This window comes from Glandiceps talaboti, chromosome 11 (genome assembly GCF_964340395.1).
Source record: "Glandiceps talaboti chromosome 11, keGlaTala1.1, whole genome shotgun sequence".
Classification (NCBI taxonomy): domain Eukaryota; kingdom Metazoa; phylum Hemichordata; class Enteropneusta; family Spengelidae; genus Glandiceps; species Glandiceps talaboti.
Window position 1 is genome coordinate 24,152,498 of NC_135559.1, and position 18,072 is coordinate 24,170,569.

Below are 18,072 nucleotides of genomic sequence, written 5' to 3' on the forward strand. Positions count from 1 at the left end.
TCGCTGTATACGAGTTAGTGTTTGTTATCGGGACAAACTGCACATTCCCGAACCGCACTAGTTTAGACGTTTGACCAGGTCAACATATCTGAAAATACCGGTATGACCCGGCGATCGACCGGGTTCGTGTCTCCTCGTCAAACTTGCACTAGCTCTGGAACACAGTCAGTTGTGAACTCAAATTCCATTCCAGGATGGTGATATTTTAGTCTAGGATGATCATAATACAAAATAATGACGGTATTGTAGGTATTTATGTGCTGGAAATATGTGCTCCGAGGGTTCCAACATGTCGACCGTAGACGTCGACCGTAGTAGACGTGTGGGAACCCTCGGAGCGCACATTTACAGAGCTAAACTTGTACATAAAGCTATCGCTCCCAAGAATATGTAATATATTTTTTACCACATATTGTATCACAGGTACTCGAATCAATGTGTAGAAAAAAAATGTATTGTATATAAATAAGACGTCTTATTTACATACATATTTTTTTTAAATCATACACATTGATTCGAGTACCTGTGTATTGTATTATAATATAGCCCATGTTATTTTGAAAGCTGCAGTAAATTCAATTTCAAACATATTGTATAGTGATATGCTGCAATAAGGCCTAAAAAATTGTGTAGTTCCAATTACCCGACCCCCACCTAGCTTTTCAATGCTGACCCCAATCTGATTAAAATCCGATGTAGATAACGGCTAATCGTTCATTGCTATTTTACCTTCGTTATTTTGCCTGAATTGACCTTCTTGGTACATGTTTACAGTCAGGTGAAATAAAAAAAAAAGGGGGGGGGGGGGGGGCAAGGAAAAAAATCTGTATATTTTCAGTTCTATTCTCTGTCCTTTCTGTATACAACTTCTTTTCTCTTCTCTTTATTGGATTCCTTGTTACAAGTCTCTTTCCTTCATTGTAGCAAGGTTGACAAGTCCGTAAAACAACTTTGTAAGAAGATGAATACTTATCATTCTGACAGTATTATTATATTGCAGGTCGACAGGCCTAACTGCGGGTCGATCTGCAGGTCAATTTGCGGGTTGTTCAAAACAACAATTATTTGTACAAAATCAACCAAAACATAAGTTTACAAAAAATAATGACAAATGAGTACACATACACATAAATAATCTGTATGAGCACATAAGTATTCAGTCAATGGTGGTCAACCTCACTATGATGATGATTAAATTTTTTTAGTATTATAGTAATGACATGAATAGAATACAGTACAGGGAGCTCTATTGTGACAATAACAGAGACAAAATTACTAGATGCACTGATTATTCCATTATTCATTATTTAGTTTCAAGACTGTGGCTGTTCCACTATTACTTTCTGGTTGTCATCTTACTGTGGTCAGGCTAGTGTGTGGGAGCCATTGTGTAACTAGTCAGACTAATTTGATTGTATAACATAGATTTCAGACATAAACTTGACTTGATGCTTTTAAAACAACAGGACCACTTCCTGTTATCAGTAAGAGTTGTTTCAGAGATAAGTTGGTCCACTGTCATCTCTGAGGTCTTATGTAATCATTGTAAGTACATTGTAATAGTGGAATTGGGATATTTTCTGTGGTCAGTGCTATGCTAACTATAATCATGTTTTAAAATAGCCATCACGTTTAGGGGTGGGGGTTTAACCCTTAAGATGCCTTGGGTCGTTCTCACTAGAGCCTTTTCGACGGTGTCGACAACGTTGTTTATATCAATTTATGTGAACACCGTCGGAAAAAACATGTCAGAACAGTTGACAACGTTGCTACAACGGCGGAGATTAACGTCGGCGTAAACAGCTGGACCTGCAACGGTGCGCCGACGCAAATTCCTCCAAACGTAGCGTGTGAACCCTTGACGACGACGTAAACGCCCTCTCGCGACGACATTCGTCTATATAACCACCTCTGACCTTTACTTCTGATCAGTGTTCACAAGGCCAACGACTGATACAGATGGGATGGCAGAACAACGTGCGACTCCTATCATTATCATATACGCTCTATTCACTGGCGTTAAAGCATTGTTCAGAAAGCCAAACAGTATGAACATGAAACGCATGGTCGATCGCCTATGGCGTCGTTCAAAATTCCTTGTATACCCATTAGTGACCAAAGAAAGCAACTCTTGTTCATGAACATGATCCAGAAGTCGACGACTAAAGCGTTGGACACGTCTTGATCGCATATGAAGGTGAAGCAACAAGAGGCACGCTGCTGTTACATGCTGCACATCCGCCATTCTTGTTTACCATGCGTTGTAACATATACATATATTGATCCGTAGAGGGCGCGTTACGCCGGCGATTCTCCCAAAACAACGACCTAAATGACTGCGTGTGGACGCCAGTACGGATTAAGAGTTAATCCGTCGGTGTTTACCGATCAAACAACGTTGCATTTCGACAACGTCGTTGCACTAGTGAGAACATGGCTATAGACTTTCCATGCAAATGACCTCCTAGGCCAAGGACTTTTTAGGTTGCACACAGTTGTACACAATGTTTTGATAGTGATCATTTTACACCAAAACAGGTGGGATATGTCTCATCTACAAGTATATCAATAATTATGAAATATTGAATTTTAATTTACATGAATGTATAGTCAGTAACTTTACCAAGAAATTGGTATAAAACACATGTTTTTGGTCAAAAAAGCATGTGAAATTTAGTTTTTTGATAAATACAATAGACGTCCATGAGCCAGACAGGGTGATTGGTACCAAAAAGTGGTACCAAACGATATTTTCACCAGTGTATAATGCTATTCTAATATCAAAAATGCTTGGTGGACATTCCAAATGAGTAGCTTTTGGAAATTATACGACTTTTTAATATTATGCATAAATACAGCACAATGATTAAAATTCCAACTATATATTCTAGGTCCTTGGCTCTACCACTAATACTTAGATAGTTTTTCTGATTATTTCCTACACTAATAAGAATTACTCTTTGTCTAGTACTGATTTTTACGACATACTACAAGGTGCAAACTATAGAGGGCGCTCTTACAGACAAAATGGCGGCCATATTTGTTGTAAATATCTGTTATTGGAAGTTTCTTGTGAACTACATTTGTATACTACACAGAGACACAATTCAAGTGTCTACCCCTATATTATCAAATACGATCTTTCTGTTAGTATGATATGATTTGACCTTGGCCCTGATCTTCTGGTGAGAATTCCAAAAATCAAGCTTTTTCTTGCAAATCACAGATGCGCATGAGTTGTAATGTATTTACAATGTAAGTGTTGCTAATTTCTGTGCAAAATCTTATACCAAGGTAATATTACAAGATTGTACACATCATGGGACAGATGTGAAAGGATTCTTGTGGTTGCTGACTAAATAGCAGCCATATTTGTTGTAAAAATCAACTATTTGTAAATGACGACATACATGCATATACATGCATGTTCGTAATAACCAAGGACATGGTTTTATCACATTAATGCAACAACCAATAAGACGGTCAGTTCATTTAGAGCTAAAATATACAGACATATACAGACCAATGACCACGTAAAGCAAAGCATATCAAAGATGCAGGTCTGCAGATCTCACAATAGAAGCTGATGTGATAGCAGAAGGGTTAATAACACATATTCTTAAATGAACGGCAATACAACCTGTGGTGAAAGGAAGCACCACAAAATCATTTATGAAGGTGTCCATAAAATGTTCTTGAAGGGGTCTAACTTTGCATATTATGAAAATCATGCCATTGAATTGCACCAGTTTCAAGAGAATATAATCCAAATCAGAAAAGTCATCATCATCATCAAGCCAGCTGTTCATTTAGTGTATACGCTTGTTTCACATATTCAGAAAGATGATCACAATGTCCAAACAGTTGGTGATATTCTCTAAGATTATTGAATCAATCATTTTGAATCAAGTGCTGTTGGTGATCTGCACCTAAAGATTACAAAAGGATTTGCTCACTCCTCAAGAAATAGGAGAGACTGCCAGTAATGAGTTCCTTGGAGCAAAAGCAAAGACAGCTAGGTCCTTCATTCAGACAGACTTCAAAAATAAAACTAAAGTCTTTCAGCTCCATGAAATCAAAAGCAAAGATCATTCTAACAGAATTCTCATCAAAAGAGATGATCATCGTTGTGGTCGAATTCTACTGATACACACAACTAGGAAGATGGATCTAAAGACATACTGCAACATCCACTTAGATCTTTGCCCTTGTTATTGGGAAACTGATGGTACACTAAAGAAGAACATAGCAGCATTGATAAGACATCTTGAGAAACTGCTTTCACCAGATAATAAGGGAGTTATCTTACCATCAGCCTTTTCCAGTGACATTTGAGGAAAACCTGACATATTTCTCTGAATAGGATTGATAGCAATTGGATTAGCAAGAAACTTTTTAGTGTATGAAGAAGTGGACACACATTTCAGCATGCAGCAATTAAGCTCTGGTTACAAGCCATGGTGGCAACACTGGTGGTGGAATATACATATATGAAGTTCGTATGCCTTCAGTTTGAAAATAGAAAATGCAAAGATAGCTTCAATATAGGAAAATGTGTGTGCCTTTGTCTGTGATGGGTTTACACGTTTTTACTGGCTAGGCAAGGCAAGCTAGAATGACTGAAACTCATTCATCAAAGCTAAGCTATTACATGAGTACATTCACAAAACTTGTTCAAGAGTGTATCTGTCTCAAGAACTATTCACCCTTCTCCAGGAATTCACATGTAAAGCTTATGTTGCCCATTGTCAAATATAAACTGCTAAGGAGCCTTCTCAATCAAAACTGCAAGGTGGAGAACCAGGGTAATGGGGAGGGGGCACTTTTCACAAATCTGTTCGTTGTGAAAATGTAAATTTGGAGATTTTACTTTGACTCATTTTGTTATCTAACTTTGCATTATTTTGTGACGTTAGCATGATGCCACTGCTGCCACCATTTCCAAATCCCACTGCTACCACATCCCACCACTGCCATTCTACCATGATAACATATCAATCATGCTAACATCACAAAATAATGCATTAGTATTATTATTATGCAAGGGGTCCTTTGCATTTGGATCCCATGCATAATAATAATTTTAGTAAATATAATAAAATTAATAACAATCATAATATTAGTTTTTATATAGCGCTTTCCCATCCAAGCCTTTTACAATTATTACCCCTGGCTTGGAGCTATATTAGCACAACGGCCCTTTTATACTTCCTCAACTCCCTGGGGAGCATACAATTCATTGCAGCCTTTATAAGCATATAGGATTAAAGCATTCACATCACAACCGCTATCCTACCAGGACCCCAATTATACAGAGATGGGTGGACAGAGGCATACAATGTAGTCGTGGCTCAAATCTTGCCCAAGGACTTTGGTCACTCAGAAACAAACGGTGGTGATGGGGCTCGAATGTACAACGTGCAGATTCCAAGCCAGCCACTCTAACCATTCGTCCATCATGACTCCACAAGTCTGAGTGCTAACCACTATGCCACAGGGAGACAGTATTAAAAAACAAAAGGTTTTTAGAATATTTGGAAAAGAAGCAGGTCATGTCTTCGAGAAAGACAGTGAGGTAGGGATACTTTTTAGCATAACGTGCTTGAGGGAGGGGCAAATTTATGCCACAGACTGGGCTTAATTTCCTATGGCCCTCCCCATCTTTTAATTACTGAAGGCGCCCTTAATTAGTTTAAACACAAGCTTATGGTGTGCAAACAAAGGAATATGAGAGCCTGGATAACTGTGAAGACAGTACATGTACATGATTGTCTCTACCAACATGCTCTTTGAGCAAACTACTTTGGAGACGATTCATTTAGATGCAGCTCCTGATGTTCCATCTGCACAAACAATGGTTGGATAAATAGAAATGGAAAGCTGAATAGCAAAAGGTAGACAGGTCCTCCAGCACCTGAAGTCCTCTTGGGATTCATTTCTTGTGGATTTCAGCATACCTGTGCACTTCAAACTTGCAAGTGTATACCAAATAGACTAAAGTGTACATAGGAATGTCGCTTCCAGGATTGCAAAAGTATGATTGAGAGTGATGAAGAAGATTCAGCACAGGGTATCAGTGATGCCAAAGAGGATGAAGATGAACCTAATATGCCTAGGAATTAAAGTCTTTAAAACTGTTACTCTCACTTTGATCAAGAAACTTCAAACTCAGATCTCAATGACAATAAGAACAGCCAGATTTAACAGTATAAATGCTTGCAAAATGATATTAAAATTTAGTTATTTTATAATCCAATATGGCCGCCGAATACTGTATCAACTATATGGGAAAGTAAAGGAATGATGAATTCCCTTGCCTTGAAAACAAAATGGTGAACTCACAAATTTCTTTAATTATTTCAAAAGGCCCAGCTTTCATATGGCAAAGAGTTGATTGAAGTACTCTGATTTTCAGATAAATATGTCCCCAAGATGCATTCTACCTTGTTCAGTTTCCCCTTAATTTAAATGCCATGCTGCATTGCATTGTGGGTAATAGTTACATAATCAAACAAATAGTTTTTTTAGGGAAAAACCAAGGCACATATGATAATGTATTAAACTTTAGCATAACATGTATATCATGAGCACTATATAGAGGATAGCCCATACCAAAAGATTGCTAGATAGTTTTTTGTGTCAAAACTGATCATGTCATCCTCAAACATTTCTCTTAATAACCCTTCATAAGTTTTCATAGCTGGCACAATCATTTATCAGGAGTCAAATTAAAATACCAATTATTTCTAAAGACATTGTTTTCAAGCATTTTGTAAAGAATAAATGCCAAAGTTTATGTTAATTCCAATAACCTTGTGTTAAAAGAAAATTGTTGTATGGATGAACATATGCAAATGAGGTAATTGATATGCAAATGATAGATTTAAAGATATCAAACAATGTTATCTCAGTCATAATTTAATTTAGTTTAATTATTTCAATGTTTTATGAATGTTGGATTACATAAACTGTTTCAAATTTGAATTGTTATCCCCAAACCACCATCAGATTATTGTTTTTTTTAGCACAACTGAACTGAGGTTCAGTAGTGCTATAGGGATCGCCCGGCGTCTGTCTGTCTGTCTGTCTGTCTGTCTGTGTGTGTGGATGTGTGTGTGTGTGTGTGTGTGTAAACAACTTAAAGTCAAAAACCGCTGAACCGATTACCATGATATTTGGTGGGTCCATTACCTTGGGTGTCTAGTTGGGAAATTGTTCAAATCAAATGATCGCATCACAGGTGTGTGATTTGGGTCAAAAAATGTGATTTTTGGTCAAAAAACTTAAACTCAGAAACTACTGGGCAGATTGGTGCGAAATTTGGTGGGAACATTCTTAAGGGGGTGTAAAGTGAGATTTGTTCATGACATGATGATTCCATCAGTGATATGCAAATTAGGGCTAAAAATGTGTCTTTTTGGTTAAAAATCTATAATTCCAAAAGTACTGAGCAGATTGGGCTGAAATTTAATGGGAATGTATCTAGGGATGTATGGACGAAGAAATATTAAGCATACCATGATTCCATGAGTGATATGCAAATTAGGTGTAAAAATGTTCATTTTTGGTCAAAAACTTATATCTCAAAAAGTACTTGGTCACCAAGTCTGAAACTTGGTGAGATGTTTCTGAGTGTTATCCTTCAAAACATTTTGATAAAATTGGCCCTAGCGACCATGACCACGCCCTTAGCAACAACGAAATGGCAGTATATTCTGGTCAAATAACAACATCATCTGGTAGGCAAATGAGTAAACATTCAAAAAATGTATGCAAATACCGTAGCAACCATAGCAACAGCCAAATGGTCGTGTTTTTCACAAAGATAACAACAGGGATTAATAGATAATTGAATAAACGTTCAAAAAATATATGTAAATTTGCCTAGCAACAAGACCACACCCATAGCAACAGCCAAATAATCATGTATATTGCAAAGATAACAGGAATAGAAAGACAAATGAATAAACATTCAAAAAATGTATGCAAATGTGCCTAGCAACAAGACCACGCCCATAGCAACAGCCAAATGATCACATATATTGCAAAGATAACAATGGGGATTAATAGACAATTGAATAAACATTCAAAAAATTATGTAAATATGCCTAGCAACAAGACCACGCCCATAGCAACAGCCAAATGATCACATATATTGCAAAGATAACAATGGGGATTAATAGACAATTGAATAAACATTCAAAAAATGTATGTAAATATGCCTAGCAACAAGACCACGTCCATAGCAACAGCCAAATGATAGCATATATCGTAAAGATAGCAACATGGTTTGATAGGCAACTGGATATTCATTCACCAAATGAGCACTTATTGTTAGCATGGACTACCATATGGATAAACATTTTAAAAAAACTGTACAGTTGTGCTACAACGCCATTGGCGGTATTTTTTATTATGTGTTATGTAACTTTGGATGAAGATTACTATTAGAAAGCTACCAAATACATATGTCCACCAAGCATTTTTCAAATCTACAGAAAAAATAGTTTTAGAAAAGTAACGTTTCATTTGGTACCTCATTTTGGTACCAATTGGCTAAAAATCAGGGTCTGGCTCATGGGAATTGGAAATTAGCTGTAAAAATTAATAGACATAGTATGGGTGTTTGGTAAAATATTTATCATAAAATCAACAAGTACAGTCCGTCGATGTTTACAGTAAATACAAACAAATTTGCATATACAAATACTGCATACATGTAAGTCTATAGCATAACGATACGTCCTACGGATGATTATATCTAACACTTCGTTTGTTAACAAAAATCTGACAAAAGACAATGATGTAGATCCTGCCACATGATCCTGCCGTAACGTCATTATCAGTTCATGTAAACCAACATCGTATGGCATTGGCATCTGTGGTTTGTCGTGTCATTGGCAGTATCGCGCAATTGTGGGACCAGCCATTGACAACATAGTCCAAAAGTTGAAGTTATAGGAGGGTTTTCGATACGTTCTAGGAGGACAAAATTTACTCCCTCAAAAACGTAAAATTCTTCATCATCATTGCTATCAGTATCACTCTAGAAAATGTTGAGCGAAAAACTTTCTGTCTTCTGGGTTTACTTTGTTCAATATATGAGCATAATGTCGAAGGTCAACATCCATATTCGTAGCGGTCGCCATATTAGGCATTGCTAAGTAGGTGCTATTTGTATTCGGCAGCAAAAAGTGAGAAAAATCGAACACGTGACTGTTTCCCACCTGAATAATTTACTATTTAATAAGATAACATCGTGTACATCATTACTTATTATGGGTATAAGGGCGGGACAGCGATAAACCCATTACAACGTCACTTTATTGACAGCATATGCAAATTACCCTGTTGTCGTTGATATCAACGACACGGCGTGGAGTGCAGAAGTGCTATGGCGTGGAATGCAGAAGTGCTACGTCGTGGATATCAACGACATGGCGTCACAAGGGTTAATATACAAAATTATGTGTGCAATTAGCAGTATCTATCAAATAGTACAGTGCATGTCGCATGTGACCTGCACAATAAGCCAACCAATTTCTTTGATTTTAAAAAGTGAGTAAATTAACGTTTAATGGAAAAATAATAGCGACCCACAGCCCGCACAATAGTTACACTCACTTCCCCACAGTGACCCGCAGCGGCCTGCAACCCGTACAACAGTTACATTCCCAGGCCCATAGCGCCCCGCTGCAGCCCGCAACCTGAACAAAGCAACCCGCAGTGGCCCACCTGATGGGTGTATATCTGTGAACTATTGTATGATTTTATCAGGAGTACTACATGTAATACATTCTTCCTATTAATCAAAGTGGTATTGACATCGCTAACAATTTTAAGGAACGTTTGATATTCGTTTGAACCTTACAATCTTGCTGTGTTGAACTCAGGGTCGCTCAGAAATAAAAAAAAGTTTTTTTCTGATGTCGGAGCTGCAAATTAAGGTCGGTCATAGAAACAGAAAAATAAATAGGGCCGCCTTATTCAAGAAAAAAATTAATAAAATAATGAAAATTGTGAAGTCTTGCCAGAAATACAATGTAGTGGATGTGGAAACTGACACCATATTAAAAGGACAACATAAAACTGTTCTTCTAATCTGTAATTGCTGTACATCTGATGGTAAAAAACCAATAACACAGAGACCATATGGAAAACAACGGAAAACATAATTCCCTGAACTAGACTCTTACACATGAAAAAAAAAATTAAATAAAATACCTACCCCAAACATTCTAAGATTGAGTGTACTCAAAACCAAACAATTTTTTATTAGGCCCAATTGTTGCTACATTTGTATATATTGATATGTACATGTAACTGCAATAATTTTAGCTACACAGTAATATGATATAATAATTGTAGCTATATAGTAATATCATACAATAATTATAGCTATATAATAATATCATACAATAATTATAGCTATATAGTAATATCATACAATAATTATAGCTATATAGTAATATCATACAATAATTATAGCTATATAGTAATATCATACAATAATTATAGCTATATAGTAATATCATACAATAATTATAGCTATTTCAGTGAGGAGTTGGTCGGCCGGTTATTGCCACCACCTATGGTGGTAGTAGTAATACTGTACACCTGCATGTTGTCATCTCATTGTACATGATCTCATTGTCCTGTATTTCTGTTCATTTTGATAGATGGCACTGTAAGCATTGGAAATGTCAGTATCAAGCTACATCAAGCTAAAAACCCTGAGCTGGTGCCTGTCAAACACAGTAAGTTTTGTTAAAGCTGACCATCAGCTAAAGTCATGTGATTTTAGTGTAGAAAACTAGTTGGTTAGCTAATGTCATCTGATTTTAGATCAGAGAGCTTATTGGTCAGTTTATGTCATCTGATTTTAGTTCAGAATCTGTAATTACCCCCAGTACTTAAAGTTTATTTGTTATAGCCAAAGTCATGTGATGTCAGGTGAGAATCTTGTGTCTTTCTCAGCATTTAGAAACACTTGCTACATACATGTTAATGTTGATATTGGAGAGAGTTGTTATTGTAATTCAAAATAATGATGTAAACAAAATAAAATGTACATCAGTTTATAAAGTCTTATTACTCAATGTAGTTACTGTAGTTCCTGGTTGTGTAAAAAGTAATGACAGTTTCATTGTTATTTAGGTATTCTTTCTAACTTTGTTAAGATGCAAACTTGATTTTTCTCAATCTTAAAGACTACATATTATAGTTTACAGATATGTTCTTTTTTGTAGTTTTAAAAGATGTATAACAGTATTTATTAAAAACTGTTATTGTGCATACTACATGACTGTACAACCAAATGATAATTATAAAATAGAATGCAGTAGATTGAACCTACTTTTTTCTGAAATTCCATAAATTTTTTTCATTGAAAAACATCAATGCATGAAGGATAGCAGAATAATAAGTTATTGTTAAGACAATAAATGTTATTGTCAGAATAACAGTTACATGGTATATTTATTGTGTAGACAAGAACTGTCATTGTCAGAATAACAGTTACATGGTATAGTTATTGTGTAGACAAGAACTGTCATTGTCAGAATAACAGTTACATGGTATATATTTATTGTGTAGACAAGAACTGTCATTGTCAGAATAACAGTTACATGGTATAGTTATTGTGTAGACAAGAACTGTCATTGTCAGAATAACAGTTACATGGTATAGTTATTGTGTAGACAAGAACTGTCATTGTCAGAATAACAGTTACAGGGCATAGTTATTGTGTAGACAATCAATGTTATTGACAGAATAACAGTTACATGGTATAGTTATTGTGTAGATAAGAACTGTCATTGTCAGGATAACAGTTACAGGGCATAGTTATTGTGTAGACAATAAATGTTATTGACAGAATAACAGTTACATGATATAGTTATTGTGTAGATAAGAACTGTCATTGTCAGGATAACAGTTACAGGGCATAGTTATTGTGTAGACAATACATGTTATTGACAGAATAACAGTTACATGATATAGTTATTGTGTAGATAAGAACTGTCATTGTCAGAATAACAGTTACAGGGCATAGTTATTGTGTAGACAATAGATGTTATTGACAAAATAACAGTTACATGGTATAGTTATTGTGTAGATAAGAACTGTCATTGTCAGAATAACAGTTACAGGGCATAGTTATTGTGTAGACAATAAATGTTATTGACAGAATAACAGTTACATGGTATAGTTATTGTGTAGATAACAACTGTCATTGCCAGAATAACAGTTACAGGGCATAGTTATTGTGTAGACAAGAATTGTCATTGTCAGATTAACAGTTACAGGGCATAGTTATTGTGTAGACAAGAACTGTCATTGCCAGAATAACATTATACATTTAGGTACATGTACTAAGAGGGTATAGTTATTGTGTGGACAACTGTTATTGTCAAAATAACATTTATAGGGTATAGTTATTGTGTATACAAGAACTTATTTCAAAAATAACAATTATTTCACAACATTTATTCTAGTGTCAGACAATCCCCCTCAAGCTGTTATGAAACATCTGCGATGGATTATGCAAAAGGTATTGTATGAACTCAAATACTCCATACTTATAAGATATAAACTTTGGAAATTGAAATATGTTTGCCATTTGTGCTGATCCAAGTGTGCTAATGCACTGGCCAGTGGAGTATACTGAGAACCACAGAACTTAAACCATAGACATTACCACGGAGAGAGAAGGATAGGAAACTGCCACAAAACATCAAAGGAAGGCAATTGTTTACTGGAACGATGTGGGTTGGAATTTAAGTGTTACACTGAGTCTGTTCTCACCTTGACACTATTAGCGACGTAATGTCAGAACTAGACTTCCCATGTAACGATGATGGCATTGAAATTGTGTAAAAATAGTTTTAGCACAACTTGTCTGTTTGTGTGTGTGTGAATGCGTGTGTGTGTGTGTGTGTGTGTGTGTGTGTGTGTGTGTGTGTGTGTGTGTGTGTGTGTGTGTGTAAACAACTTAAAGTAAAAACCGCTGAACCGATTGCAATGATATTTGGTGGGTCCATTACCTTGGGTGTCTAGTTAGGAAATTGTACAAATCAAAATGATCTTACTGCCGGTTTGTGATTTGGTCAAAAAACTTAAACTCAAAAACTACTGGGCAGATTGGGCTGAAATTTGGGTGAAACATTCTTCAGGGTGTTTTTACTAAGAATTGTTCATGACATGCTGGTCCCATCTGTGATATGCAAATACCCTAGCAACCATGACCACGCCTATAGCAACAGCCAAACGGTCATGTATTTCACAAAGATAACCAGAGGGATTAATAGACAATTGAATAAACATTCAAAAATGTATGTAAATTTGCCTAGCAACAAGACCACGCCCATAGCAACAGCCAAATGATCACATATATTGGGAAGATAACTACATCGATTACTAGACAATTGAATAAACATTAAAAAATGTATGCAAATATGCCTAGCAACAAGACCACTCCCTAGCAACTGCCAATTAATCATGTATATTACAAAGATAAGAACAGGAATTTAAAGACAAATGAATAAAAGTTCAAAATATGTTTGCAAATGTGCCTAGCAACAAGACCACACCCATTGCAACAGGCAAATGATCACGTATATTGCAAAGATAATATCAGGAATTCATACACAAGTGAACAAAAACATACAAAAATGTATACAAACATATCTAACAACAAGACCACACACATAGCAACAGCCAAATGATCACATATATTGGGAAGATAACTACATCGACTACTAGACAATTGAATAAACATTAAAAAATGTATGCAAATATGCCTAGCAACAAGACCACTCCCTAGCAACTGTCAAATAATCATGTGTATTACAAAGATAACAACAGGAATTGAAAGACAAATGAATAAAAGTTCAAAAAATGTTTGCAAATGTGCCTAGCAACAAGACCATGCCCATTGCAACAGGCAAAATGAAATGATCACGTATATTGCAAAGATAATATCAGGAATTCATACACAAGTGAACAAAAACATACAGAAATGTATACAAACATATCTAACAACATGACCACACCCATAGCAACAGCCAAATGATAGCATATATCGTAAAGATAGCAACATGGTAGGTTGGATAGGCAACTGGATAGTCATTCAGCAAATGAACACCTATCGTTAGCATGGACTAGCATATGGGTAAACAGTTGTGCTACAACACCATTGGCAGTATCTTTTTTTATGACAAAGTATGCCTTCCATCATCATCATTTGTCTTGCACAGGTATGCATACTGCATGTATCAGTTACGGTATGTTCCAATGTTTGAAATCTAGGTTACCACTGTACATGTACTTATATACCACTGGAGTCATATTTTATCAGAGATTTTTTAGCACAACTGAACTGATAAGGTTCAGTGGTGCTATTTAGGCATGGCTAAGTGTGTGTGTGTGTGTGTGTGTGTGTGTGTGTGTGTGTGTGTGTGTGTGTGTGTGTGTGTGTGTGTGTGTGTGTGTGTGTGTGTCTGTCTGTCTGTCTGTCTGTCTGTGTTTGTGCGTGTGGGTGTGGATGTGTGTGTGTATGTGTGTGTGTGTGTGTGTGTGTGTGTAAACAACTTAAGGTCAAAAATTGCTGGACCGATTGCTTTGATATTCGGTGGTCATGTTACTTTGGGTGTGTAGTTGGGAAATTGTTCAAAAGTTTAGCCAGTCTGATAATTCTTTCTGGTGTAGTTTACAACACTTTTGATCACAGAGATTTTGTTGTTGTGATGAAAAGAAATAAAAAAAAGATCACTTCAACCATTTTGTTGTGTTTTCTTTGTGAAAGGTAATCGAACATGAACGAGTGTTACCACTGTAACGTATGGCTGAGAATGACTCTCTTCCGGGTGAGTGCCCCGTGCATCCGAGTACTTGGGAGTGTTGCCGTATGGAAACCAAGATGGCGATTAATATATTTCTTCCCCATAGCAACAGCTAAATGACCACGTATATTGCAAAGATAACATCAGGGATTCATAGACAAGTGAACAAACATTCAAAATGTATGCAAATATATCTAGTAACATGACCATGCCCATAGCAACAGCCAAATGATTGCATATATTACAAAGATAAAACATGGTTGGATAGGCTACTGGAAAATCATTCAGCAAATGAACACCTACATGTATACCTAGCGTGGATCAGTATGTGTGTAAACATCTTTAAAAACTGTACAGTTGTGCTACAACGCCATTGGCAGTATTTTTTAAACTTTTACTTACTTTGTAACCTATTTTATGGGATATTTGATTAGTCACTGAACTGCACCTACACCTACCTGTACTGTACAGTAGACATCGACAGTATGCTATTGATTTGTCACTGAACTGCACCTACACCTACCTGTACTGTACAGTAGACATCGACAGTATGCTATTGATTTGTCACTGAACTGCACCTACACCTACCTGTACTGTACAGTAGACATCGACAGTATGCTATTGATTTGTCACTGAACTGCACCTACACCTACCTATACTGTACAGTAGACATCGACAGTATGCTATTGATTTGTCACTGAACTTCACCTACACCTACCTGTACTGTACAGTAGACATCGACAGTATGCTATTGATTTGTCACTGAACTGCATACACCTACCTGTACTGTACAGTAGACATCGACAGTATGCTATATGAGATGCATTTTAGGGAGCAATCAGTTTTTACGGCCGGGGGTGGGCCGGTGACTTTTTGTTCTTGTTGTACTTAAAAATAGTGACCCCCCTGCAATTCATCCACAAAACAATCCAACCCCACCTCTGACAAATAAACAAACACAATGACCCCCCCCCCCCTCCCTCCCATCTGTTGACAAGAAACACTCTTTTTGTTCTTGCAAAAGACACTATTCTCAAAGCATAATACCGCACACTGCATAGTTAATTTTACATGTTACATTTTCAGTTATTGTAAGTGTATCTGATAAATTGCTAACCAATATCCATTGTTTCACATGTATAAAGCTCTTTAGATAGGAACCCTATGAAAAGTATGATTGTCTGTTCACGGACATACAAAATATTCATGGTTTAGTAACCAAAAGTTCTAGGATATCTCTTAGATTGAGTGAACTATTAATATTGATTAATTCAGCTAATTATCAAGTACAATATTATAAATGGAGTTAAGTTAATATACTTGTAAACCCATGTCAATAACTGTCACACATAATGATGTACTTGCATCATATAATGAATTGTTTACATCATATAAAGATGTGTTCACATCACATAGTCAATGTATTGTTTTCTTTTGACTTAACACAACTGTTGCTTAACTCTTTCACCACCATTGGCCTCATGGGATTGTTTGTGCTCCACCAGCCCCCCCCCCCCCCCCACACACACACACACACACACACATCCCCCACTAGCATTAGGTGAGCAGGAGTGGTATGCAATCAAATTGATATAAAAATACTTAGAGTTGCTTATTTTTGAAAAATGAGGTATCACTGGAAAATAAATTTTCTATATCATAGGTGCAAATTCATACAGTCAACTATCAAACACACAACCGAAATATGGATTACAAATAAAATAATAAAATATTAATAATTTAAAACAAACACAGGTTGTGTATTTATTGACATCACAAATAAACAAAATATTAGTGTCACAAACAAAATTCAAAATACCAACATTTATGTTCCTACAAAACTTCTGTACACTGGTTCAATGGTCAAAATTGGTGAAAATTTGGCAGAAAATGTTATTTTCAGTCGTTTTCAATTTAAAAAAAAAAAATTAACGGCTCAATAATCCATTTATGACGCTACAGTCCATCCCCACTGGCATTGAAAGTGTACTAAAATATCTAAAGTCGTCGCCTCAAGACCATCTGAAAAGTGAGCTTCTGTAAATATAATTCAGTATTTGACAAGACAGCAAAAAATTATCACCAAATTTATTCTCTAAATCGGTAAAAAATGGCCATAAGTCGGTAATATCGGCGCCAAAATCGGATTGGTAAGGTGGTGGAATTTGCCGACATACAAATCAAAGGAAATATGCAGCTAGCATTTTGAACATACGTCGCTGTAACATGGTGGTTAAATAGAGTACACTGAGTTCATACAGCCACCTACTTGTAGTCAAAAATGCCATCCAAGTCGAAATTAAACAGAATTTTTCACATCGTAAACAATGTTAGGGGAGATGATTTTGGCTGCGGCCATGTTGAAATTTGAATTTTCCCTAAAAAAAACACACGCTAAAAATCCGATCGGAAAATCGTCAGATTGTGCGTAATCTACCCACCATTGACCAGTATAAATTGAACTTGTATGAGTATTATTCATTATTGAACATTACCACAAAGAAATATGAACAAATTAATTCTTTACATCGATAAAAATTGGCCCCAAGAGGATAGTATGGGCACAGACTATGGGTCAACAAGTTACACATTTTGCCGACTTTCACTACGAAACCCGTAAATTCCCCATCGGAAGATAACACGAACTTAGCGGTACACAATCTGATGCTTGTACCGTTCCCACGACCAACTACATGTATTCAACAATGTATTTCTGGTAAAATTCAGTGGAAATTTCTTTGGATGGTTGACAAATTGACATCGTAGGAGATGTTATGAGAGCTGTTGGTTACTTCCGCCATGTTGAAATTCGATTTTGTCAGTGAAAAGCGCACACAAAAATTATGATCGCTCGTCATTTCGGTCCTATTTCTAAACCTTTCACTTCCATGTGTTCAAAATGGCAGACAAGCAAAACATAGCTAATGAGCATGTGTGGAACTAGTTATGACAGCAAGTTTTGCAGCAATAGCTGCCGTTTAACGGCATAATGGCGAGGTAGGCGAACCATGGGTGAATGAACTTTGCCGTCCCCATATATGGGGTACTGGTGGGCGCCTTAGCGCGTCCCCAGATATGGGATACTGGTGGTGAAAGGGTTAAAGGTAGCCATGGTGCAGTGTTGTGATGCCATATTATATGTATTGGATGTATCAAGAGACAGAGTTTTTGTTATATTTGAATGTATATTTATTATATTTGTTTATGGTTTATTTTATGCACATACTTTTTA

At 36.3% G+C, this 18,072-nt stretch overlaps 1 protein-coding gene across 1 annotated transcript in view; it reads left to right on the top strand.

Annotated features, from left to right (window-relative positions):
- LOC144442171 (von Willebrand factor A domain-containing protein 8-like) overlaps window positions 1-18,072 on the top strand; it is a 234,867-nt gene that overhangs the window by 243 nt on the left and 216,552 nt on the right. Inside the window, exons 2-3 of the mRNA XM_078131440.1 lie at window positions 10,680-10,757; window positions 12,495-12,550. Coding sequence (XP_077987566.1) covers window positions 10,680-10,757; window positions 12,495-12,550 — 134 coding nt within the window. The remainder of the gene's footprint in view (window positions 1-10,679; window positions 10,758-12,494; window positions 12,551-18,072) is intronic.